The sequence below is a fragment of the Falco rusticolus genome, chromosome 4, assembly GCF_015220075.1.
Source record: "Falco rusticolus isolate bFalRus1 chromosome 4, bFalRus1.pri, whole genome shotgun sequence".
Taxonomy (NCBI): domain Eukaryota; kingdom Metazoa; phylum Chordata; class Aves; order Falconiformes; family Falconidae; genus Falco; species Falco rusticolus.
In genome coordinates, this window is record NC_051190.1 from 45,602,851 (window position 1) to 45,627,469 (window position 24,619).

A 24,619-nucleotide genomic window follows, 5' to 3' on the forward strand; every position below is an offset into this window, starting at 1 on the left:
GGGGTGTCCCACCAGCAAGGGACCCCCCCAGGCACCTGGGGAAGGGGGGAAAGGAACCCTGTGCTCGAGGCTAAAACCTGAGGAACTGAGATACCGAGTTGTATTGGGGGGGGGGGGGTGTCGGTATCGGATCGCGATTGTGTCTCACGCAGATGTGGGTGAACGTTTTGGAAGGGGGGGGTGGGGGGGACACAGAAAAAAGGCTAAAAAATTGCAAAAGAAATGAAACCTGGCCGGCTGGAGAGATAATGATGCTTAAAATAAATGCTCAAGGCTGGGGCTGCGGGATGCTCTGGAGGTCCCGAAGGATGCTTCGGGACCTCCGGAGCATCCCACAGCCCCTCCCCCCCCCCCCAAAAAAAAAATTACCATCATGGATATGGGCTCCTGCATCCCATTGCTAAATTGAATATTTTACACCGGTCCCCTATAGAACCCCCCCATACATTGGCCGGATCCTGCTCTCGCTAAACTGCTGCTTTTTGGAGAAAAATACACCCAAATTGGCTCTGCACAGTAGTATTGGGGGGGGGGAATAAAAATAAAAATTGCCAGTGCAGCCCAGCTCCTGGCCCTGCTTGCCCCCCTTTACCCCATGGGGATGGTGGGGGGGTGCAGGGGGGGGATGCTGCCTTGGACGAGCAAATCAGCCCAAATCGCTGCTGTGGTTCAATGTCGGACCCCCCCCCCCCGGTGTGGGTTGGGGGTTTGGCGAGGCGGGGGGGAGGGCAATGGCTTTGGGCTCAATTTTCTCCAGTGAAGCAACAGCCCAAAAGCAGCGAGTTCCCAAGGATGCGCCGGCCAGGTGGGATGGGCAGGGGAACAGCATGTTGCCCACCCCCCATTGCAGGACCCCCAAAGGTGGGCACAGACCCCCAGCCCCTGCACAGAGACCGGAGGAGGCTGGAGGCTGCGGGGTGCAGGCAGGTTGCCTGTGCTGGGGGGCTGCCAGCCCTGCCAGCTGCTGGCACAGCCCCACCAGGATGAGACCCCCCAGCCCCATACAAACCCCTGGGGGTCTTGGGGTGCCCGCAGGGTTCCCAGGGGAAGGAGCAGAGCTGGAGTCGGCCACCGACAGTGAGAGGAGAAAGGAGGTCAGGCGGTTTCCAAGCTCCCGTTTCCCTGATGAACACTAATATATATCATTTGCATGTTAAAGTTTGATTCTTTTCTCTTCTTTTCTTTTTAGAGAATAAAATAGAAGCTATTTACAACAAAACAATCAAACAACAACCTCTTAAAATCCCATATAGTGAGTGTAGTTCTCAAAATAAAGGGGGAGGGAAAAGGATCTAAATGAATAAAATATCTCCCGATTTCCAATTATTATTTTTTTTTTTTATCTTTTTTTTTCTGTTAAGAGAGTGCCGGGGGGTTTCACTAAAGCTCGCGTCAGCAGGCGTCCGTGCGTCTGTCTGGAGGTAACACGAGTTAAAAAATAATAATAATAATAATAAATGTACAGTGCAAAGTGTGATGTGAGTGAGGTAAAACGGTCCTGGACCGGAGCGGCGCAGCAGGACAGCCGGCGGCTCCGACAAAACCCCCCTGGCTAAAGCTTTTCTGCCTGGCAAAGGAAAACCCAACAACAGGAGAACAAGGGCAGAGCCCGGCGAGACCCCAGCCCGGCGAGACCCCAGCCCGGCGAGACCCCAGCCCACCGCGCCCCGGCGATGCAGGGCGAGCTCTGCCCCCTCACCGCGGCTGCTGGCGCTGGCGAGGGGAAGGGGCCGGGGGGCCGGGGGCGTTAAGGCGAAGTGTTGTTGGAGGTAGAGCTGGGGGGCACGGCCAGGCTGGCCGGGGCTGCAGGGGGGACGCTGCCACCACTGCCACCGCCGCTGCTCCCCACCCCGCCGCTGCCACCGCTGCCACTGCTCCGGCTGCCACCGCTGCTGCCATTGCCTTTGCTGTAGGCAGAGGAGGGGAGCGAGGAGGAGGAGGAGGAAGAGGAGGAGGAAGGGCCGGGCGTCTGGGCGAACAGCACACCTGGGGAGAGAGCGGGGGGGGGGCTGAGCTGGGGGGTGGCATGGTGGTGCCAACGCTGCCTGCGCGCAACGCATCTGTGGCCAAAACCGGGGCGAAGGCCGGCAGGAGCGAGGCCGCGTGGCGCGCGGTGGGGGCTGCTGGGGATGGCGGGGGTCGAGCAGCCCCCGGCCCGTGCCGGTGGCGTGGGGAGCCCCTCACCTGTGTAGACGATACCGTTGATCTCAACTGACATGCTGATGCTGTTGGTGCCGTTGCTGCTCAGGCCGGCGGTGGAGTCCTGACGGTTCTCTGCTGGGGGACAGGCGGGTTATGGACCCCACCGGGAGCGGGGGCCGCGGGGGCTCTGCCGGAGCGGGGGGCCGGGGCCGGCACTGACCTGGCGAGCGGGTGCCCTGGCTGTTGATTCGGATGCTCATGGGCAGCTGGGCCGTCATGGCCAGGAGGTTCTGCTGCAGCGCCCGCTGCATCAGCCGCTGCTGCTCATCTGTCACCAGCGCCATCTTCTTCTCCGGGGGCTCCCCCGACTCCAGCTTCTCCCGCAGCTGCTCCAGGGCCGCGGCTTGGGCGGCTGCTGCCACCTGCACCGCAGCCGCCTGGGCTGCCACCACCGGGTGGCCAGCCAGCGAGACCGGGAGCCGGCTGGGCATGGAGATGGGGATGGGGGAGTCCTCCTCTGCAGGGGCAGAGCGGGCGGTCAGGGACACAGGGGACAGGGATGGATGGGTGCCACCACCCCAGGGCTTCCCCAGCCCTGGCACAACATCTCAGGGTCCCTCTGTGCCTCTCCGTGCCCCTCCAAGGGCCAGAGCCGGGTGACCGCAGCCAGGGTCCCCAAGCTGAGCCCAGGGTGGGGGAGAGCAGCGTGACCCCCCCTACCCACGGCGCCAGCTCTGCCCCTCTCGGGGCTGTCCCCCAGTGCCGGGAGGGGGCCCAGCCCGCAGCCGGACCCCGCGGTGGCTGTTACCTTTCTTGATCTTCTGGACAGGAGCAATGGACCCGCCGTTGGTGGCGGAGGCCAGCCCCAACGCTGGCACCGGCAGCTTGGGGGAGGAGAGGAGGCCGTGGGTGCCGCCGGGCGAGTAGGTGAAGAGGGAGCTGCCGAAGCCCTGCCGGCGGCCCTCCCGCCGGTTGCTGTCGATGGCCGCCTGCAGCTCGTTGGGGTTGCTCAGCCCTCGCTTCTCACATTCGTAGGGGTACAGGTACTTCATGTACCTGCCAGCAGAAAGGGACGGGGACGATGACGGTGATGTGGCGGCTGGCGACCCCCTACCCGTGTGCCGCCCCCTCCCTCCCCACCGCCCCCAGCATCCCGCGCAGGGCAGAGGGAGCGCGGGCAGCACCGGCTCTGCCAGAGGATTCTTCCCCCCCTCGCCACACCGAGCCCCCGCCGCTCACTGGGTGCGCAGGGTGAAGGCAGCGCTGGTGATGGAGGTGGGCAGGTTGAGCCCCTTGGTGATCTCCCGCCACAGCTTCTTGTTGATCACCTCCACCAGGCCGCCCTTCTCCGTCACCAGCGTGTACAGCATGTACAGGTCCAGCACCTGCTTGGCCATGATGGGGATCCGGTTGACGGGGGTCCCTGGGGAGCAGGGGGAGGAGAGACCGGGTCTGGGCTGCTGCATCCTCACCCCCGGGCCAAAGCCGGGGTGAAGCCATCAAGACCCCCACTGTGAGGCAGTGTGAGGGCCAGGGGGCTCCTGCTCCTCCCTACCCTTTCACCGTCCCCATCCTCCCCCCTCAGGACCCCCCCTCGCTGCCGTCTCGCTGAGCATCAGCCCCAAGAACAAAGGAAACAGAAACTCGCAGTTTTCAGCCGCAGCCCCCAAAACGGGGCTGAGCGCCATTGCTCAGGCTGAGGTCGGCAGCACCCAGCAACATAAGTTATTTATAACAGTGGTGGCGCTTCCCGGCGGCGAGGGTCCCGCCGAGCTGGGGGCCGCACATGCACGGGGGAGTTCACCCTCTAGCGCCAGGGAAGGGGCTGCAGCATCTCCCCCCTCCCGGGGGGCTCTGACCTCCCGGTACTGGTGGGTGAGGCAGCTCTGGTGGGACCCTAGTGGGACGCCGCCAGCGCTCCCCGGCCCCCCCGCGCACGCACACGTGCTTCCCCCAGCACCCGCCTGACAAAAGGCTGAAGGCAGCGATGCGTCAGCATTTCCAGCGCTGTTTTCCACGCAGGAACCAGACCCTCGACCAGGCGAACGCTTCGCTTTCAGCCCTTTCCACCCCCCTGGGCCCCCCCTGCCCCCTCCACCAGCCCAGGCAGAGCAAGGAGGCAGCGAGGGGCTTCACTCTCTGCAACAACCCAGGGGGGCAATAAGAGCGGGGGGGGGGGGGGGGGGGCGGGCAAAGACAGCTGGAGGGGCTGGACCCTGTGGGGAAGGGGCCGCAGGTCCCGGATGTGAGGGGCGAGGGGAGCGGGGCTGGGCGGGTGAAGGAGGGGGGGCTGCGGGCGCCAGATCCAGCCCAGCAGGTTTGACCCTGCTGTGCAAAGAGGTTAAAAATTAACCAGCAGCCCAACCGGAGCTGTGACCTCGGGGTTGTAATGAGGGGCGAGGAAATGAGCCCCCAGCCCCGGAAAGGCGTGGGGAGGGGGAAAGCAGGCAGGGGGGCTCACCTCGCTTCTGCATGAAGCTGAAGAGGTCATCCAGGAACTCCTTCCTCCTGGGGTCGCCATCCAGCTCGTACAGCTGCGCAATGAGAGGAGAAAAAACGCTGGGAAACCCCCTTACCTGTGCCCCCTGCTGCCCTGAGACCCCTGGTCCTCTCAAAGCAGCACCCCTGGGGCATGAGCCTGCCAGCCTGGGCTGTTCAGCTGGCAGGACACCGAATGGCCTGGGAGGGTCCCTGCATGGGGACGTGGGGTCCCCGGGGTCCCTGCAGCATGGGGCTGACCTGTGCCCATGCCCTGGGACGGCGCTGCCATCCCCTGCCTGCCCCGCTCAGCGCTTGGCCCTGCAACGCCGGTGCCGAGTTGCGGGCTGGAGCAGCTCCCACGCTGCAAACACCATACTCGGCCCCCAGCGCCTCCCAGGAACACCGATCCCGGTTATTTTTAGCATCCACCACGTGCTCGGCACAGAGCAGAGCAAGGCTTCGGCGTGATCCCTCCTCCGCACCTGCAATGCCAGAGGGAGCCAGTGCCAGGAGCCAGCATCAGGAGCTGGCGAGCTTGTGTGCCACGCTGTGAGCTCGTGCACCACAGCATGCACCCATGTGGCATATGGTGCACACTCGTGTGTCACGCTGTGATTTTATGCACCATGGCACGCACCCATGTGCCACACGGTGCACACTCGTGTGCCACGCCATGAGCTCATGCACCACAGCGCGCACCCACGTGCCACACAGCACACACTCATGTGCCACGCTGTGAGCTTGTGCACCACAGCATGCACCCACGTGCCACACGGTGCACACTCGTGTGCCATGCTGTGACTTTGCACACCACGGCACGCACCCATGTGCCACACGGTACACACTCGTGTGCCATGCTGTGACTTTGCACACCACGGCACGCACCCATGTGCCACACGGTACACACTCGTGTGCCACGCTGTGAGTTTGTGCACCATGGCACGCACCCATGTGCCACACGGTGCACACTCGTGTGCCACACCGTGAGCTCGTGCACCACAGCGCGCACCCACGTGCCACATGGTGCACACTCGTGTGCCACGCTGTGAGCTCATGCACCACAGCGCGCATCCACGTGCCACACAGCACACACTCATGTGCCACGCTGTGAGCTTGTGCACCATGGCACGCACCCATGTGCCACACAGTGCACACTCGTGTGCCACGCTGTGAGCTCGTGCCTGCAGCAGGGTGCTCAAAGGGGGTCCCTGGGGGTCCGGCCCTAGTAAACACGTGCCGTGACGAGGCAAGGAGTGCGGTGAACTGGACCCACCCGGCAGAGCCTGTTTCCCTCTGGAAAGCAGCAAATCTGCCCGGTGAGGCCGGTGCTGAGCACGGGCTGCCCCGGTGAGGCTTCGTACCCCTCAACCAGCAGCTGTGGGGCTGTCAGCATCTCCTGCTCGAGCATCTTCCCCCCGGGTCGCTGCGCTGCCCAGCACGGCTGCCGGAGCGAAGCCGGCAGGATGAACAGAGCTGGCACCGCATGCCGCGCTGCTGTACGCAGCCGGGACGTGTCTTTCTAAGCTGGGGCAGGCAGACCCGAGCGAGGCTCCCCGCACGGCTGCGCCTCAAGCACCCGGTTCTGCTGGGGCATCTTTTGTCAGGACCCCACCCCGCGCCTGACAGCCCGGCACATTCCTGCCTGATTTATGGCAGCAGGATCTGCTGGCCTGAGCGCCCCGGCACGCAGGCAGGCACGCCGCACCGGCTCTGCCTCTCCCTGGTGCCGGCAGCCAAAGCTCAGCGCGGTTTCTGCCTAGAGGCGGTGGCTGATGGATAATATTCCCCTCCTCAGGATGGGTGTCAGTGCAGGGGTTGCAGGGGCAGGTGCTGCCAAGATGCCACGGGGATGGCTGCCGCAGTCCTCGCCCCAGCCCTGGTTGCCCTTGGCCCCTTGGTGCTGAGCAGCTCCCACTTTTCTCAAGAAATGACAGCTTTGAACAACTGCCAACAGAGCCGCGGCCGCGGCGGCTGGGAGGGGGCTATAAATATTACCACGTAACTCACCAGGCATGCACCGCGGGGCCGCCAACCGCATGGCGGCAGATCAGCACGTTAACCGGGTCACCGATACGCCCGCTCGCTCCCGCGGGCATGCCTGGCATGGCACCCCGGCGGCACCGGGAGCCACGGGCAGACAGCCGTCACCCCGGCTGCGAGGGAGGGGTGCGAGCCCCCTCCTCCCACAGACCCCCAGGGAGGATCCGGATCCTGTGGGGCCAAACGCGCCTGCCGGCACCGATCAAAGGGATCAATGGGGCCGCAGCGATAAGAGGGGCAGGGCGCCGCAGGAAAGCCATAAACCCCCAGTTCCCCTGGAAACCTTGCCCCGCTCGCCTGGGCCCCAGCAAACCCCCCGGGAAAGGGCGGGAGCCACTGTCACCACCGGCTGAGACCCCTCAAAGCCCCTCTCCCACCCCAGTGCTGCCAGCATGGGGTCCCGTGCACAGGGGGAGCTCGGAGGGACCACGACACAGGGGGAGCGGAGCGGTGCCCCCCAGCAGGGCAGGGCTGGGAGGTGGCACAGCGGGCACCGCCGTGGTTTTTCAGGCTGAGCCGCAGGGGCTGCCCACGCCAGGCCGAGGGATCTTGGGCTGGCACCAATCCAGCCTCCCCCGTTTCCTTGAGCGGCTTCGAAAGCCACACACTGAGAAAGCCCTGCCCCGGCACCCACCGCCACGGCACAACCCTGCACGGTGCTGAGCCCCCTGCCCACGGCTCCGCTGCCTGCAGCATCCTTGCCACTCCCACCCCCCACCCCCGTTAACCAGCCTCCGGGCACCGTGGCAGAGATGCTCCGCTCCAGCACTGCCGGGACCCCCAGCCCGCAGGGTTGCACCAGCGCCAGTGTGCCAGCCACAGCCAGGGGATTAAATACAAACGCTGGGGAGGGAGAAGTACCATGGCACTGCGGAGGGAAGAGGGGGCTGGAGAGGGAAGGGGGAGCATCATCCTGCTCGGGAGAAAGGGAAACGCAAAAACCCAGAAGCGCTGGCAGCTGGGAGGGTTTTGCCCGTCCGTGGGGAGCTGGCAGCGGCGTTGGCCTCAGCCCCTGCGCCATCACTGGGATGCGGTGCTGAATCGCAGCGGGATATGGGCATGACTGAACGTGGAGCCGTCCTGGCACAGCGCAAGGGTGTCACGAGCAACCTATTAACCTGCAGAGCTCTAAAAATCGATTAGCCCTTTATGAAAACATCGGTTCATTCAATTTTTATAAAGCCAGACTTTAAATAAAGCCACTCTCCCCGGCTGCAGGTGGGAGCCACGGCTGCGGTGGGAAGGGACAGACACAACGACGGTTCATTTACTGCCGCAACCCCCCCAGCCGGGAGCCCCCCCGGGCACGGTCCTGAGGGGAACGGAAGCGTTTAAGAGGATGAAAGAAAATTAACCATCAGCTGAGGAAAGCGTGCGCCGGCCGGTACCCGGGGATTAGCAGCAGCTGGCGGGCGGCTGCCCCGTGTGCCGTCCTTCCATGTGCCCCCTCCACCGCCTGCCGGCCTCGGGGGTCCCACGCCAAACTCCACTGGCCACGGCCACTCTCCCCACCACTCCCAGCCGGGATGAAGCCACAGGGGGGTCACTGGGGCCAGGGAGCAGAGGGAGCCCCATTCCCGCCCGGTGCCCTCGAGGCCCTGCCGGCACACCCAGCGGCGGCTGCCGGGCAAAGGACGTTTCGCAAGCTGCCGCTTGTGGTTGGTTGCTGGCCAGATTTCGACAGCTCCGCCGTGCTCGGCTGCTGCTGGCTGGCCACCACGGCCCTGGCGTGGGGCGAGGGGCTTGGCCGGGCCAGGACTTCCCTGCGCCAGGTGCTGCACCCCTAACAGCCCCCCAGACCCTCGCTGGCTCTACTGCTGCCAGCAGAAGCGAGGGCAGCTTTCCCAGGAGCTGTGCTAGCAGCGCCGTGAGGCGAGGACGTGCCCTGCCGTGGCCGGGACGTGCCCTGCCTGCACCGCAGCGAGCGGCGTGTGGCTGAACGGCATCTGCCGAGCTGGCCTCGTCCCCACTCGCCACCCGGGCACAGGCAGGGAGGTGGAAGGGGGCAGAGACGAGTGACTTCCAGCAGCCCCTCGCAGGATTTCCTTGCATTGACAGCATCCCGGGATTGCCGGGACACCTCGCGGGCAGCGCTCCGGCACCGACAAGGCCACAGCAAAGCAACCGCACACCCTGCGGACACCGAAAGGCAGCGCGGGCAATCGTAGGAAGGCTTAGATACTGGGTCCCAAAATAAAAATTGAGGAACAGAAACATGTTCTTGTTTCAGTAGCGTGCGAAACCGAGCGCGCAGCTGGGCTCAGCACGGACCAGCTGCCGCTGGCACCACCGGATCGAAATCAGCAGGTGCTGATCCCCGGCCGGTGCCGGTGCCGATGCCCTGCCTGCCATGCTCCAGCGTGGCTTCTGCTCGGCACGAAGCGCGGCGCCTCACCGGGGAAGCGTGGGTGGAGGTGGCGAGGCTGGGTGCAAAGGTAACGCCAGCCGCCGGGCAGCGAGCCGCGGGGTGAGGCCGCCCTGCCGCCGCTGAGTCAATAGATTTACATTTCGTAATTAGGGAGGCCGCGGGGAGGTAGAAACGACTTAATCTGCCCCGAGAATATCCTCTTACCGTGGGGAGGCTGCCCTGCCACGACGCCCCAATGATGGGCCCCCACCACCAGAGCGCGGTGCCAGGGGATGCTGCGGCACAGCCAACACCAGCCCGGCTGGGGGGGATAGGAGATGCCCCCCACCTCCCCGAGAGCCCCCGCGCTGGTGGATCTGGCCCCGCACACCCAGTGCTCCTCCAGCACACAGCAAGCGCCTGGTGCCACCGGCACGGCCAGCTCCACGCCATGATGCTCGACCCGCCTCGCCGCCGGTGCAGCCCCCACCGGCCCCAGCCCTCCGTCCTCGCGGCCGGCTGAGGACGAGGTGCCAGATGGCCGTTGCCAGCAGATATATAATTAAGTGGAAGAGGAATTAGGAAGGTGGTGGGCGGGCGGCACTGACCCCGCACCCCAGCGCCCCGGCAGGATGCCGGCCCGGCGTTTGGTGTGGATGACCGGATTAATGTTTCAAACCAGATTATGGAAAATCCCAACCCGTTGGCTTTCAAAGGGCTGGCGGGGAGGCGGCCCCTCGGCAATGCCAGGAATGCAGGAGAGAGCCCTCGGCACGGGAGCAGTGCGTGCCGGGGGTCCGGCTGAGATAACACCCCCACCCAGCAGCCCACCATCCCCCTGCTACCGGCCCCCCCGCACTGCAGGCAAGGAGGGCAATTAAAGCAGGGAGGGGAAGCGCCATGTAATGAGGCTCTGGGCGCGCAGCCAGGTGAGTCTCCCCATCGGCAGGAGCCCCCGTGCCCACCCCAGCAGGCATCACAGGGACCCCCCAACCCGAGAGCAGGGTTGTGCATGGCCAGGGGTGCAGAGGAGCCCGTGTCCCAGCATCCCGCCACCGAGTCACAAACACCACCCTGCCCCCCCGCCCCCGGCTCGGTTCCGGGTTTTCAAGCCTCGGGGATTAATTTTCAAGTTTCTTTTCCATCGCCAGGAAGTCTCGACACTCTCGGCTTTCCTCCCTTCTCTTCGAAACCGGTTTGGGACGTGCACGCCGTGAGCTAGGGCGGGAGGACAGACCCCCAAGGGCCACCGCAGCAGGGTTGGGGGCTGCCACCGGCCCCTCCAGCGGGGCTGGAAACGCCTGAATTTCTGTATTTAGGGAACAGATACAACAAAGGCAGCGCAGGGGAGAGCCCACCCCAGCGAGGTGCCTGGCAGGTAGCAGGGCAAACGTCCCCTCTGATGGATTCCAGCCCGGGCAGCGTGACGGGGGGGCTGCTCCTTCGCTCTTTCTTTTCTTCCTTCCTTCCTCTGAGCGGCCCCCAGGGACGGTCCCTTTGTCCCGCTGACAGCCGAGGGGGTGATGCTGGGAGGGGGGAAGAGACCGTGCACACTAATGAGTTATTTAACGAAGAATAAACACGCAGGCGGTGTTTCCCGTCCTGTTCCCGGCTGGCGCACGAAGCCCCTTGGCCCCCAGCGTGCCGAGGCACCGGCCCTGCACCGATCACACGCCAGGACCCGCAACCGGGGCCGGAGAGGGCATTTATTCAGAAAAAGAAAGTAATTTGTAAAAACAAGACTGAAGGGCTGGTGACGAGCCCCGGAATGAAGCGTTTCGGGTGATGCTGCTGAGGTGGTTTCCTGTAAGATGGTGGCTGAGTCAGGGCTGGGGGTGTCCGAGCTGCGCAGCCCCTTTGTGTAGCGCGGCCCCTTCTGCCAGCGCAGCTGCTGCGGTGAGTGGGGGGCAGCACCGGCACCACCCCCCCGGCCGTGGGGGTATCGGGTTTGCTGGGGCCGATCCCTCCCGGCAAAGGGAGAGTCCAGCCCCGGCACAGATCCTGCCACAGATAAAGTGCTCGGCTTAGGGACGGGTCACCTCTCGCTGTCCCCATCCCTAATCCCCCACCAGCCCCCAGCAAAGCACAGGGCAGGGCAGGGACCACCGAAACCCCCGGCAGCAGCCCCCCGCCACCTCTTTGCTCGCCAGCTCCGAGGTCGGCCAGGAGCGGGACGGTGCTGCCGGGAGCCTCGCCCATGCGGGACCGATCCGGCTTCTGCCGCCGGCGAGTCCACTGACCGGCCCGGCGGGATTCCTGCGGCCTGAGCAGCGCCAGGGCTGCCCGGGGCGGGGGGCTGCTTCCGCGGGGGCAGCCGGGGAGGGGGCCGGGGAGAGCTGAGCCCTCGCCGCCACGCTTCCCGTCGGCACTATTGTTCCCACCAGTTCCCAGCATTGTCCCCGCTGTGGGTCGGCACCGCCTGGGCCGGGACACGGTCCCACCGCAGGTGCTTCTCCCCACCAGTGCCCCCTCCTCGGGCTGGGGGCCGCGGGACCCTGTGGGTGGCAGATCTGTTGGTGCGCCTGTGGCACAAGGACCAGCCCAGCCCTGATCCCCAGCCATCGCCCCAAAGGTCTGGGGGCCCCGAGACCACCTCAGGTTCCCCCAGCGCCCGCAAACCCCCCCGAGCGATGCTGCAGCCACATTCTGGCCACAGTCCCATGGGTGCCACCCAACCAGACATGGGGATGGGGACAGGGAGCCCACGGCACTGCAGCAGCGTCCCATCCCAACCCGAGCCCCTCGGTGGGATGGGGTCCTACATGGCCCCCATGCCCAGCCCCACCACCTCCCCAGCCAGGCTGGGGGGAGCAGCCATATTGGCAACCCAGGGGGACATGGGCCAGTGTCAGCGCCGACACGGCGGGTGTCACCGTGCCATGGAGGGGGACATTGAATGGGTGAATTAGTCGCCATTTAACCTCCCTGACCCCCCATTGTCCGTGCGCCACCCGCCACGCTGCGGGGCCGCTCCTGCGCGGCCAGCCGGCAGCCACCGTGATGCTCCGTACATCCACGCACCGGAGCCGTGCCAGTGCTGCGTGTCACCGTGCCGGGACCCACACCGGCTCCCAGGACAGCTGCGCTGCCGCTATTTTTTCCCCTTCCTGCAGAGGAGGAAGCGAATCCTGCTGCAGTTGCATTTCAAACGACGGTTTCAGAAGGACCTGCTGGGCAGCAGCGTGCCCAGCTCCGGCTAAAATAAAAACTGATTCAGTGTCTGAACACCAACGCGTGGCACGAGCTGCCAAGAGGTCACCGCCGAGGCGGTGGGACGGGGGAGCAGCTGCCCTCCGCCAGCCGGGGCAGGCACATGGGAGCCCTCGCCGCGTGCGTGCCGGTGCATGCCCTTGACACATGCTTGCTATCGCACCGGACCTTGTGCAAATATTAATTCAGTGGAGTCAGGCAGTGTTGAGAAAGCTCGTCCCGGGGAGCAACACCCAAGGGCCGGCTTGCACACTGCTGGCCAGGCAGAACCCGGGTGGGCGGCCGAGCTCGAGCTACGCGGCACAAACCTGGGAAACCACAGCCAGAGCACCAAATCTCTTCTTGCTGGGAAAGCCGTGCAAACCCTTGGGGCACGTGCCCCAAGGGTTTGCACGGCTTTTCCCATGTGCCCCCAGACCTCCCTGGGGTGAAGCCCTATAGGGCCGGCAGGTCGAGACCCCTGGGCGAGGACCCAACCCAGGCGCAGGAACGCGGGCTGCGTTGGCCCTTGCAGGCGAGCTGGGGTTTAAATTCCACCATATGTAAATGATCGTCTTAGAAAGGGGATCGCTGTAAGCCAGAGCAGATGAGTCACCCTGGGGCTTCCACTGCCCGACCGGGGATTTGTCTAATTGCAAATCTGTTCCTGAAATGCGAGGTCCTGCACCTCCGTCCACATCCATCTGTGGGACGGCCGCTCCACCGACCCTGCCAGCGGTCCCCACCACGGTGGGGGTGGTCCTGGGGGGGATGTCTCCTGCCAGCCTCGCACACCCTGGCCCTGCCCGTGGGAGCTGGAAGAGATCCAGCAGCCGCAGATGGTTTTGACAAGCAGCCAGCTGTGGGCCGTCAGCCCTGGGAACCATCATCGCAGTGCTGCTCCGGCAGCGCCGAAACCTCGCTGCTTCCTTGCGCCACCGATGACCCACAGAGGGGAGGGGGACAGCCGCGGGGAGAACACCGTGGTACTGATGCAGCACCAGAGCGACGCCAGCTCTGCCAAAGCTGCTGCCTGACCCCATCCCACTGCGGCACAGGAGCAGGCGGCGGCATGGGGCAGCACATTGCTGCTGGCGGGGCTGGCGGGCAGTGGAAATATGTCGGTATTTGAGTCTTGGAAAGCAGACACTGCTGCCCGAGCAGGGGGCTTCCGCGATGGCCGTGGGCAGAGGGGTGCATGAGCAGGCAGGGAAACTGAGGCAGCAGGCTCAGCCCTTTGCCGGAGGGATTTAGGACCAGTGCCTGCCTGGGTGCTCCTGGCTGCCATCTGCACCGGGGCGAGACCCCCAAACCAGCCACTGCAGGGGGGTGACGCAAGCCCTTTACCAAAGGACTACCAGCACGGCAGCGATGGGGCCATCCCCTCCCCCAGGTACACGTGGGGAGCAGGGACCCTCCTGGGGGTGGAAGAGCCCCGGCCTCCGAGCAGCCCCAGCGCAGGGTGGATTATTGCGAGCTCCGTCCGGAGCGGGGACCCAGGCACAGGCAGATTAAGTGACCGACTGGAAGGGTCAGGGAGCAGGTCAGGAGTGGAGCCAGGAGCTGTGCCCAGAGCCCCCCAACCCGGCTGCCCCAGGGGGCTCAGAGCCTGGCAAGCGGGCAGCACAGGCAGATGCATGTCAGGGACGTGCCCAGGCGAGAGCGAGGGGCTCCCCCCACCCCCAGACTGCCCCCACCTCTCATCCTGGCCCCCGATTGCGGCACGTCCGGCTGGGCCCCAGGACCGGGTACCATTTCTCTTGTGGTTTGAGCCAGAAATAGGGTGATGGGGCAACGCTGCGCCCTTGCCCAACCGCTCTGCTGCCGGGCGGCTGTTTGCTTTGCTGACAAAGGACCTGCTCTTGCCTCTACTCTTTTTTTTTTTTTTTTTAACTTCTTTTAAATAAACCCTCACTCCTGTTAGTTCAGCTGTGCTGGAGCTGGGAGGTGGCTGCCTCCTCTGCAGCCCTTGAATCATTGCAGGGGCTGGAGATCTGGGGGGCCAGGGGAACGCTAACAGGTGATGGCCGGGCTGGGGGGGGGAGCCAGCACAGCTCCAGAGCTGAGGGGTGCTGGGGGGACGGTCCACCCAGGAGCAAAAAAAATCAGCTGGGTGAAGGTGCTGGCCAAGTACCCAGAGCAGGAGGGACGTGTCACCCGTCCCCCACCTCATTAATTATCCTGGGTCTCACTGGGAGAAATGGCTTTGTGTGGTGCCCGGATGCCAGGACCAGCACCCGCAGGCACCCAGGCATCAGGCTGGGGGAGGCACTCAGCGGTTAAGCTGCTCTCGCTGAGAAGTCCCTGACCCCCGGCCAGGGATCTGGTGGGATTACGGCTCTGGGAATGCTCCCTGAGCACTGTGAGCCAATTACTGAGCTGGATTCCCAGCCAGGAGCACCCTTCAGCAAGCTGGATGGTGGCACAGAGCGAAACGGGTGACGGCTGCGCTGGGGTCATGGGGAGGATCCGGCCCTTCTTTGGGGAGGGGTCCACCTGTGACCAAACCACTGCCCCCGGAGCCCCAGCCCGCTCCGGTCCCCTCCTTACCCCCGTTATCTGCCGCTGGCCTGGCCAGGCACCACAATCACCTCCTCCCGGCACAGAAGCACCCGTCCGGGGGGCCCCAGGGTGCTGCCCTTTATCTACGCCCCTGCCATGCCGCGACACCGACCAGAGCTAAACCGCCTCTGGGGTGGGGGGACGGTGGCCCCCGGCCGGGCGACGAGGCTCGGGTGCCCCTTTCCCCGCACAGGGGCCCCCTCTCCCTCCCCGGGGGTGGCTCATCCGCTCGGCTGGCTAATGCAATAAAGCTCTAATCAATATTTTAAAGAAAGTAAATGGACCTTCCCGCCCTTGTTAAAAGGCTGCAGGGCCCCCGCTCCCGGCCCCGCTCCCCCAGCCAGCTTTGGGCTTTTTAAAGGAAAATAATCCACGGGAGAAAGGGCCCTGCAGCGGGGGCACTGCTGCCACGGCGGCAGAGGGGATCCCCCACACCACAGCCAGAGCCTGGGGTTCCTGCACAGGGCTCCGAGCCCCAGGGTTTTGGAGGAAACATGGGCTCTTCTTCCACTCCTCCTGCAATTCTCCCAGGAAAATCCCAGCTTCATCCTCCTGGGAGCCGCCACATCCCTGCCACGTGTGCAGTCCCGGCTGGTCCCCAGCCCCGGGGGTCCGCTTTTGCCCCCCCTGTGCCCTGTGTGCCGCCCACCGAGGTTGCAGAGTTGCTTTCGGTTTATTTTTTTCTTTCCCCAACTGTTGCACTTTGAAACACCGTATCTCGGGGGGAGTGCTGCTCGGCACAAGATAAGGGCTGAGGTTTTCACCCCCCATGTGCCACCATCGTGGTTCGGATGTCCCCATTTGGGACAGCTTAAGAAACCTCCCTGCACCCCCCCTCAAAGCACCGGCACCCTACCAGCACCCCACCGCTGGCACAGCACCACGCCAGCTTCTTAAAGCCTCCGACGCTTCCTGCAAGCAGGAGCAGAGCTGGGGGCTTAAACATCAGCCTGCAGCACCCCAAAGGGTGCACCCCAAAACAGGGCATCCCCAAGGGAGCCCAGTGGGCGAGGCAGCTGGAGGGAGCACCAGGAGACAGATCCCCCCAGCTGCCCTCTTGCGGGATACGGTGCCGGGGTGCAGGCGCCCAAGGAAGCGCAGGCAGCACAGGAAACTCCAAAAGGGGCAGAGGGAGGAAACTCCGGCTCTGCGGGCTGCCAACGCACCCAGCACTCACGCTCCTGCTATTAGTAGTGCACAGTCATAGCAAGAATGAAACAGAAAGGTTAAGAGAGGGGTTCTCCGCAGGGCAGGAGCAGAGGACCCCCCTCCCCAACTCACTCGCTGGGGCACGGACATCAAAGCAGGTTTTTCTCTGGCAGCCCCAGGCCGGCAGCAGGAGTGTGAGGCCAGGCATTACGCAGCAGTTTGCGGTGGCACGCAGCAGTGCTGGATTTTTGGCAGGGGTTGGCTGAGCTGCTCGTGCTCCAGCGACTTGTCAAAGCCCAGCTCCCGCCGCCAGTGTTGCCCTCTGGAGCGGTGGCGTGACGGCAAACACGTGCGGTGCGAGCCCCAGTAAGGCCCAGCACCCAGCCGTGGTGCCCTGGAGGGCAGCAGGCTGGCAGTGCGGTCCCCCTGGAATCGCCCCAGCCCCCCCGGCATCACCCCAGCCTCCCCATCGTGCCTTTTGGGGTGAGGTTAGAGATGACCCCAAACCCAAGCAAGCGCGGATGCGGTCCCAGCCCAGCATGGCAGCAGCATGGGGCAACGTGCCGATGTCCCCCCTGCCCCCTCCCGCCCCCGCCGTGCCACCGGTGGGGCTACCACAGGCACAAGACAAAATGAAAGTGATCCTGGCCTCACTGCTGGCCAGCGGAGGAGGATGTGGCGGCCATTCCCCATGGAGAGCCTCCTCCCACCCCAAAAATGCCCCTTTCCTCCCCCAAGGAGCCATCGTGGCCCCGGCAGCCGCTGCCCCCCGAGCCCCCCGCCACACTGGGGGCTCCTTTGTTCTGCTGCCCGCGCAGGCAGCGCCCCGGGTCAGCCGCTTCGCTGACCTCTGCCTGCACGGTAGCCATCCCCGGGGACAGGGAGGTGCCACGCGCCGGCTCCCTAACCTCCCTAACCTCCATAACTCTTCCTCACGCCCTCCCCTTCCTCCTCCCTTGAACTGGGCCCCCTCCTCCTCCTTCTTCCCCCCGGCCCCCCGCAGCTCAACCCGGCTGAGCCCCAGTTTGCAGGAATCTGGCCCAGATGGGTCAATATAACTCCGTGGTGGGGACAGGGACAGCCCCCCAGCAGGCACAGGGCACCGGGGGGGGGGGGTTCGGTGCGGGGAGTCGGTCAGCAGAACTGCCCGGCGAGGCGAACGGTGCCGGGAGCCCCATACCAGGCTGGGCCATTCATCAGCACCAGCACATCCAGAGCAGAATCTGAACGCAGGGAGACCTGGAGAGCCCTGGGGGCATCGAGGGCCTGGGCCAGACTACCAGCCCCTCACCACCTGTGGGGGCCCGAGCATGCCGGGAGGCAGGGAGAAAGAGATCAGCCCCCCGCCTCCCCCAAAGCGAGCAGCCGCAGCTCAGCCCCAGGAGGTGCTGGGGACCCCACGCATCCGACACGCAGCAGGCTGCACGCTCCCCGCAAGCTCCGGGAGAGCAGATGCGCTCCCAGTGCTGAGTGGTGAGGAGCTCCTTTGCAAACAAAAATCCAACCCTGAAACAGCCCCTCCCTCGAGCACTGCTCCCCCACCATGGTGGGAAGGCACAGCACCAGCACGGCCACGCTCACAGCACCACTGGCAGGGTGGACCCAGCCACGCTGCACCAGCACCCTGGTGCCGCCATGGTTTCCCCTCCTGCGCCTCAACCCCGGCGAAGGGGCGGCAGGGAAGCGGGTAAAGCATCCCCTGCCAAGCAGCGCCAGGGCCATGGCGGCCGCCCCACGCCGGCACTCGCTGTTTACATTCCTGCTGCTCCTTCCCAGGCCGCAGCAGCCTGGCTGCGCCAGCTGGGCTGGAGCTGGAGCGCTCGGCAGCACGCGCTGGAGGGTGGCCAGGAGAAGCTCCCGGCCAGCGCAAGCCCCTGGCCTGGCTCCAGCGGCCGCAATCCAAGCGCCGGCGCGCTGGCGGGCTGACGTGCCGGGGAAAGCCTCTCCCGGTCGGGTGCTTCGTCTCCTCTCCTCCGCCCACAGCGCAGCAGCGGCAGCCACTTTCCTCCCCCCTCCGGCTGCTTCCACGATTAACTGCTGTGCCGGGCTCTTACCACCGACCCTGGGAAGCTTCCCGTTGGGAAGAGAAAGGGGGAAGAGTGGGGGCTCAGCCCCTTTTGCCAGCACAGCTTGGTGGGCAGAAGGGACAGAGGATGCGCTGAGGACTTGGGCTGGTGTCCCCAAGTTGCGTGGCTGCGGTGGAGGACCTGGCAGAGTTTACAGCATGGTCCCTGCCACATCTACAGACCACTGCACCGGCGCAGCATGGATCCTGACCACCCAGCCCCAGATTTTCCCGTCAGATCCCAAGGGCTGAGAGCAACTGCTGGGCACGCAGGTCTGGTACGGCACCGACAGTGACAAACAGGAAGATCACAGCGCGGTATCGAAAAAGCCTCTTCACAGATATGAGATCACATCCCCGGCCCCTCGCTCCCCGATGGCAGGAAGCACAAAAGAGAAACCACAAGAAGAGGAGGAGGCAGCGTAGGTGCAGCGGCACAAGGGACACGCAGGGCAGAAGCATCCCTCCTCCCCTGCAAGCTGGGCAGGAGTGCACTGGGGAGGGCGGCTGCACGCTCTGCACTCGCTTGTGCTTTCTCCGCCAGCCCTGCCGTCAGGCTGCCCACATCCAGATGTGCCGGCAGATCCCAGCAGCCCCTTCCCCCTTTTGGGAGGGATGCGATGGCCCCCCTGAAGGGGAAGGGGCAGGGGCCGTCGCATCCCTCCCGAAAGGCCACCGTGCCCCGGTCGCTCCATCTGGGTCCCATCTGCTGCTGTTGGCTCCCATCCCTTCCCCCAGCCCTAAACTCAGATGTATTTAAACACACACATCAAAGGTGCCGGGCAGCCCCTGGGGAGCCCCAGCTCACAGCACATTTCCTTCTATTAGCGAAAAGCGGGGCGCAGAGAGCTCCTGCGCCGGGAGAGAGCAGGAGTGCGCCTGCCTCCTGCCAGCCTGGCTCAGCCAGTGAGGGGAAGGCGATGGAGGGGGCAGCCAGGGTGCTTTCTCCCTGGTTTCACTCTTCAATGGCATTTTGGTGGTGGCAGGGGGACAGCTCTGCCCCCAGCATCTGCACGGCCAGAGCCATCCCACCGGGCATCACCTCTGCACTGACAGGTCCCCTCCAAAAATGGTGGGGAGGGTGGAGAAGCAGAAAACTGAGAGTCCCTTCAGATTCGCAAGTCCAGGGTGGGGTTTTTTTCCATCATTTTCAGCAAGAACCCCCCCAGTTCCCTGCAGCAAATCCCATCACACCATCCGCCTGTGCCGGGGCCAGGCTACAGTGCCAACCAGGACACAGGATCCCACTGAAGCCACCAGCCAGGGATGAGGGAGAGGCTGAGCCCAAGCACTAAAACCCTGGAGAAATCCCACATTTTCTTAGCAGCAACAACAGCAGCTCTATCCAAGAACACTACCAGAGGCAGCACCACCAGAGGCATCTCATCGCAGCTCTCAAGGACGCAGAGACGCACGGCAGAGCGGAGGGACAGGGGAGGGAGGGCGCAGGGGGGCACACGCATCCCGGCGGGCACCTACTTGCTTGAACTGCTCCTCGTAGGTCCAGTCGCCATGGTCAGGTGCCGGTGGCGGGGGCTGCGCGTGGCCCAGTCCGGAGGGGACCCGCTCCTGCCCACCCGGCAGCCGCTGCGGCTCGCCCCGGTAGTGCTGGGGTGCCGGGGGCTTGCGGAGCAGCAAGGATCCTGCGCCTGCCCGCACCGCCTCTGCTGAGCTGAGCCCTTCTTCTCCCATGTCTTCCTCCTCCTCATAGTCTTCCTCTTCCTCCTCCTCCTCTTCTTCCTCTTCCTCCTCACCCAGGTCCTCCTCAAAGTCGTCTACAACCCAGTTGCCCTTCCTAGAGCAGGGGGGAGGGAAAAGATTTGGTCCCACGCCAGGCAGGGGGCTGGGTCCCCAAAGCCGATCCCTCTCTCCTGCCGTCCCCCCGACAGGTGCCCCACAGCTGCGGGGCTGGGAGCACCACACCAGCACCCAGGGCACCCAGCAAAGCCCCGGTGCACCCCTGTCAGCAGGTGGCAGCCCCACAGGGCACCACTGGCATCCCAAGGCAGCAGCTCGGGCTGGGAGTGGGGCTCTGCCAGATGGCTCCCAGCCTGTTCCCTGCCCTGGCGAGGACGCAGGCTGAGGGGAGGCAGCCGTGAGGGCCCTGCATAATTTAAAGCCAGCCCAGCATCCTCTGTCACGGCCCCACGTGGCTCCCTGGGCAGAGATGAAACGTCGCCCCATGCCAGGCCAGCACGAGGAATCACGGCTGCTGAGCCAAGCTGCTGCTCTCGGCAGCTCCCGCTCCAGGACATCCTGACAGCACCGAGCCGCCTGCCCGCCCTGAGCTGCACGAAGACCACCCCCCAACACAGCACAGGCACCCCCCGGCAGCCTCTGCCGCCGCTCCCCAGCCCCAAAGGGAAGCCTGTGTCCCCAGCCGGCCGTGCCAAAACCCACCAGGGCCAGACCGCGTCCCTGCCCCTTCCCTGAACCATGAGAGCTGCCAGCCAGGGCCAGCGTATACTCACAGGCCCTCCTCCTCCTCCTCCTCCTCCGAGCCCATCTCCTGCTGGTATGCGCCATCCTCCTCTTCCTCCTCTTCACCGCGCTCCTCTTCCTCCTCTTCCTCCTCCTCGGAGGCCTGGCTCTCATCCGACAGCCCCGGGCTGGACGAGTGGCTGAGGCCGGCGGCGGCTGCCCGCATGGCGGCCAGAGCAGCCATCTGCGCCCGCTGGATGTGCGCGCTCTCAGGCTCCACTCCCTCCTCCAGGGGTGCTGGGGCCGGATCCTGGCCACGGCCCCGGGCCGGGGTGCTGGCAGGGGTCTGCCCCGGGGCCGGCGGTGGCTGCGCAGGGGGAGGTGTGGAGCGCTGCTGCTGCTGCTCCTGCTGCCGCGCTTCCAGTGCCTGCTGCAGCCGTGCGCGCTGCTGCCGCTGCAGGTTCTCCATCACCGCCTGCAGCTTCATGGCTCTGCCGGCGGGCGGTGGGTCCCCGGGGGGGCGAGGGGCGACGCACCCGGGGGGCAATGCCCCGGAGGTGCGGGGGGCAGCACCCGGCAGGCTGCCGCGCTCCAGTGGGGCTGGAGGCCCAGGCTGGGCAGCGCCGGGGGGGGCAGCCCTGCAAGGGGGCTGCCGGGGCCCGGGGGGGCGCGGGCAGCGGAGGGTCTGCAGCGCCGTGGGGGTGTCAGGGCAGGAATCGCTGCTGCCGCCGGGTCAGGGCAGAAGGATGTGCCCCCTGACCCCCCTCAGCCTTGCCCCGACGTCTCCTTCACTCAAGGGTTCCGGTGGGAGCTGCGGGCACGGGGTCGCTCGTGGGGATCAGGGTGCTGCCGCTGTCGGCGAGCACGCTGTGGGCAGGTGCCGAAAAGTCCCCAGGCTCAACAGGCAGCGGCCGCAGCCCAGCACATCGCCCCTCGCCCGCCAACCAGGCACCTTCGGGGGGGTCAGCAGCCTGGGGTCAGCAGCCTGGGGTCAGCGTGGAGTCCCCCCACTTGCGGCCAGGCGTCCCTAGTCCTCGGCCAGCTTGGCTTCCAGAAGGCGTTGGCGCAAACCTGCTGGGAGAAGCGGAGGAGGGTCAGCGGAGCTGCCGGCAGGAGCTGGCGAGGAGGAAGGAGTTAAAGACAGTGCAGGAGCCTCATTAATCTCGAGCTAATGAGATAGGGAGGCCGGGCCCTGCTGCTGGAGGGGGAAGGGGCCTGCCGGACCCGATAGCCCTGCCTGGCCCAGCAGGCAGCGGATACCGGGATAGCAGCGCCAGCAGATAACAGCCGGGCAGGGAGGGCACTGGGAGAGCCGCCCCACGGGTCCCCCACGGGGGACAGGGCTCATCCCCACCCAGGGACACGCCACAATGGGCAAGGGGAGCAGTGGGCAGCAGCAGGCAGCTGCCAGGCCAGTGCCGGGGTGCGAGCAGCACCAGGGTCTGCACCATGCGGCAGAAGGGCCCAGCGGGGTCCCAAAGCGTGGGGGCACCCGTGGGTCCCCAGGGCAGGCTCCCACGGTACGGGCAGGCAGCGCCTCGCTCCTCGGAACCCCGGCAAACAGGCTCTGCCGGCCGCCCCTGTGAGCCCCCACACCTCTCCCCTTCCCCCAGGGGCTGTGGGTCCTCTGGGGTGACACCGGGCTGCGAGGGGCTCAACTCTGCTCCGCTCCGCCAAAAAGCACTGGAGAAACCAGCACGTTATGGCTGGGCCCTGCAACACCCCCGCTGCCCCAGCACCCTGGCCTGGGCTCCCCCCGCCACATCAAGCCCCAGCGCAGCCAGAAGCCAGCCCTGGATGGACGGAGCTCCACCGGCAACAACTCCGGCTCTGCCGAAGGCAGGGAGCTCACCGCACCACCGCCACGGTGGTGCCATGCACGGGCATTGACTCAACCGGGCAAACACCCTGTTTGTGCTGCCGCGGGGACCTGTGGAGCACATGCACCCTGGGACCCTTGCAGGGACCAAGCCAGGGCCAGATCCAGGGGTGACTGGGGACACGGGCAGCCCCTGCCGCGGGGGCAGGACAGCCAGCAGCATGTGGGAGCCGGCAGCTACAGCACGATCCTGCTAATTCTGGAAAGGGGAACCTGTTTCCAGCGCAGGCTGGTGCTGCTGCCGGTTGGGTGGAGGGGTCAGAGCTGCTTCCCCCGCGCCTCGCTGCGGCGGCGGCCGCATCCGCTCGCAGCCCTGCCGTGCTTGGCTCCTGCTACGAGCGCGCCGTCACTGTGGTGGCCCTGCCGGCTGCACCTCAGCTGCTGCTGCTGCCTTCAAGGGAGAGCCAGCACCAGGGCAGCAGGAGCTGCTCAGCCATTTGAGTGCTGCCCAGCCCCTGCCCGTGCCTCAGTTTCCCCTCTTCTACCCCAGCCATCTCCATCTTGCCTGCGCGCAGAGGGGTGGCCTTGGGGCAGGGACCCTCCCCTCTCTGCACAAGCAGGGCTGCCCCGGAGCAGCAGCCACTCGCCAGCCGTGGCCACGCTCCCCGCCACGCAGCCATCCTGCACCACATCTGAGCTTCATCCCCTGCGCCCGCGGGAGCCACAAGCAAACCGGAGTGAGACTCGTCCCAGGCACGTGCCCCTCCGGCCCAGTGCTGCCACGGCTCTGCCTCGCCACGACTCGCCAAATCACTCAGTGCCAGCACCGGCACTACCGAGAGCGGGGAGCAGAGCCATCGCCACCAACACCCCAGTCCGTGGCCATGCTGGGGCCATGCTGCTGCATCCCTGCGGGGAACCGAAGCCCGAACGCAGCCGGAGCGTGCCGGCATGGCGAACCAGAGCCAGGGGACGGTGGCACCCCAGCCCGGCAGCCACGGTGACCTTGAGCCGTGCCCCTTTGTCCCTCCTGGCCGCACTGGGCCGTGGGACAGCGCGGGCGCTGCCGGGCGGCGCACGGGGGATTTCGGGCAGCAGCACCCACGTCCCGCAGGGCAGGTGCTCGAGAGAGCGACAGCGGCTACGCCGGGCTAAAAATACGCGGCAGCGGGCGGGGGTGTGACGGATGGGGCCTTTGTGCCACCGATGCCGGGGCCTGGCCACGGCTGGACACCCCCAGACCCCCGGGTGGGCTCCCGCCACCGCTGCGGAAGGGACCCCCAGAGCAGCGCGAAGACTGACATAAGGAGGAGGAGGATGGGGAGCCCGGGCCCGGGGGGCACTCACCCCCGGCGATGGGCAAAGCTGGGGGGGCCACGGGAGGGACCCCCGGAGCGGGCTGGGGGCTCATCCTGGAGCTGAGGCCGGACCCACTCCCGATGGCACATGGCACCGCCTGTGCCTGGCCCGACGCCGGGGCCAGCGGCCCCCATATGAACCCGGGCCCGAGGGGGGAGCCAGGGGGGAGCCGGGGGCGGGGGGGGGGGGGGGGGGGGAGGATCCGGCCCCGCGAACCGGTAAAGGGGGGAGCGGCGGCCCCTTGCACGGGGAGAAGAGACCGGGCTGGACCGGCAGCTGCCACCCAGCCCAGCCCCGAGCCCGGAGCTACGGGAGGCCGCGGGGCCGGAGCTACCCCGGCCGAGGGCAGAGGGCGGCGGCACGGTCTCGTCCCCTTGCTCAGGGGCCGCCGGGCGGGGCGCGGCGCGGGGTCTCTAACCGGCCGAGGCAGTGACGCCCGCGGGGGCCGCGGGGCCCGGGCCGAGCGCGGGGGCGTGCCGGCCGCGCCGGGAGCGGCCGCGGCGGAGGAAGCTCCAGCCCCGCGCGGGGGAAACGGCCCGTAACCGGCCGCGATGGCGGGGGAGGGAGCTCCCCAGTCCCGCCCACAACCGCCCACAGGGGGTCCCATCCCGCCCAGAGGACGCGACCGGTAACCGGCCCCGGTCCCGGTCCCGCTCAGCCCCCGAGCGCGAGCCAAGACCCCAACCCCCGGTTCCGGGCGGAGGCGGAAGGGGGGGAGCCGGTACCGACCGCGGGGCCGATGTGGAGCTGCGTCCCCGCTTACCCGGTGGAGGCCGTGCGCCGCGAAGCCGCATAGCAGCCGCGGCCGCCCGGGGCTCGGGCTGCGGCGGGGCCGGGGTGCGCTCGGTGCCCGCACGGCGGCTGCTCTCCCCGCGGGCGGGCGGCAGGGCCCGGCCCCGCCCCGCCCCGCGCCACCATTGGCCCGCTGCAACCCCCCCGCCCCGCCCCGCGCAGCCATTGGGCCGCCGTCCCCGCCCCGCCCCTCCTCCCTATTGGCCCAGCAGCGCAGCCGCATGCAAATAGTGCGCGCGGTGGGGCCGCGGGG

General features: G+C 66.4%; 1 protein-coding gene across 3 annotated transcripts; it reads right to left on the bottom strand.

Annotated features, from left to right (window-relative positions):
* Nucleotides 1–1,145: 1,145 nt before the first annotated feature.
* Nucleotides 1,146–24,450, bottom strand: ARID3A (AT-rich interaction domain 3A). Of its 3 annotated transcripts, none has more exons than XM_037385208.1 (9): nucleotides 24,338–24,450; nucleotides 20,447–21,467; nucleotides 19,455–19,770; nucleotides 4,604–4,676; nucleotides 3,382–3,565; nucleotides 2,951–3,198; nucleotides 2,363–2,659; nucleotides 2,185–2,274; nucleotides 1,146–1,986 (listed from the first exon to the last, which is right to left on the bottom strand). In XM_037385208.1, exons 2-9 carry the CDS (start codon nucleotides 20,881–20,883, stop codon nucleotides 1,748–1,750), a joined length of 1,884 nt encoding a protein of 627 aa, XP_037241105.1. In that variant the 5' UTR covers nucleotides 20,884–21,467; nucleotides 24,338–24,450; the 3' UTR covers nucleotides 1,146–1,747. The 3 variants fall into 3 exon arrangements, with proteins under 3 accessions (XP_037241105.1, XP_037241103.1, XP_037241104.1); XM_037385206.1 differs by having other exon boundaries at nucleotides 2,185–2,277; XM_037385207.1 differs by having other exon boundaries at nucleotides 2,185–2,277; nucleotides 20,447–21,470.
* Between the last annotated feature and the right edge of the window lie 169 nt (nucleotides 24,451–24,619).

Excerpts from the sequence above, each read along its gene's own strand:
- ARID3A (XM_037385206.1), bottom strand. The coding sequence starts at position 20,883 with ATGAAGCTGCAGGCGGTGATGGAGAACCTGCAGCGGCAGCAGCGCGCA. Across the intron at positions 3,199-3,381 it reads GCCTTCACCCTGCGCACCCA|GTACATGAAGTACCTGTACC; the intron begins GTGAGCGGCGGG and ends TTCTGCTGGCAG. Across the intron at positions 2,278-2,362 it reads CCAGGGCACCCGCTCGCCAG|CAGAGAACCGTCAGGACTCC; the intron begins GTCAGTGCCGGC and ends CCTGTCCCCCAG.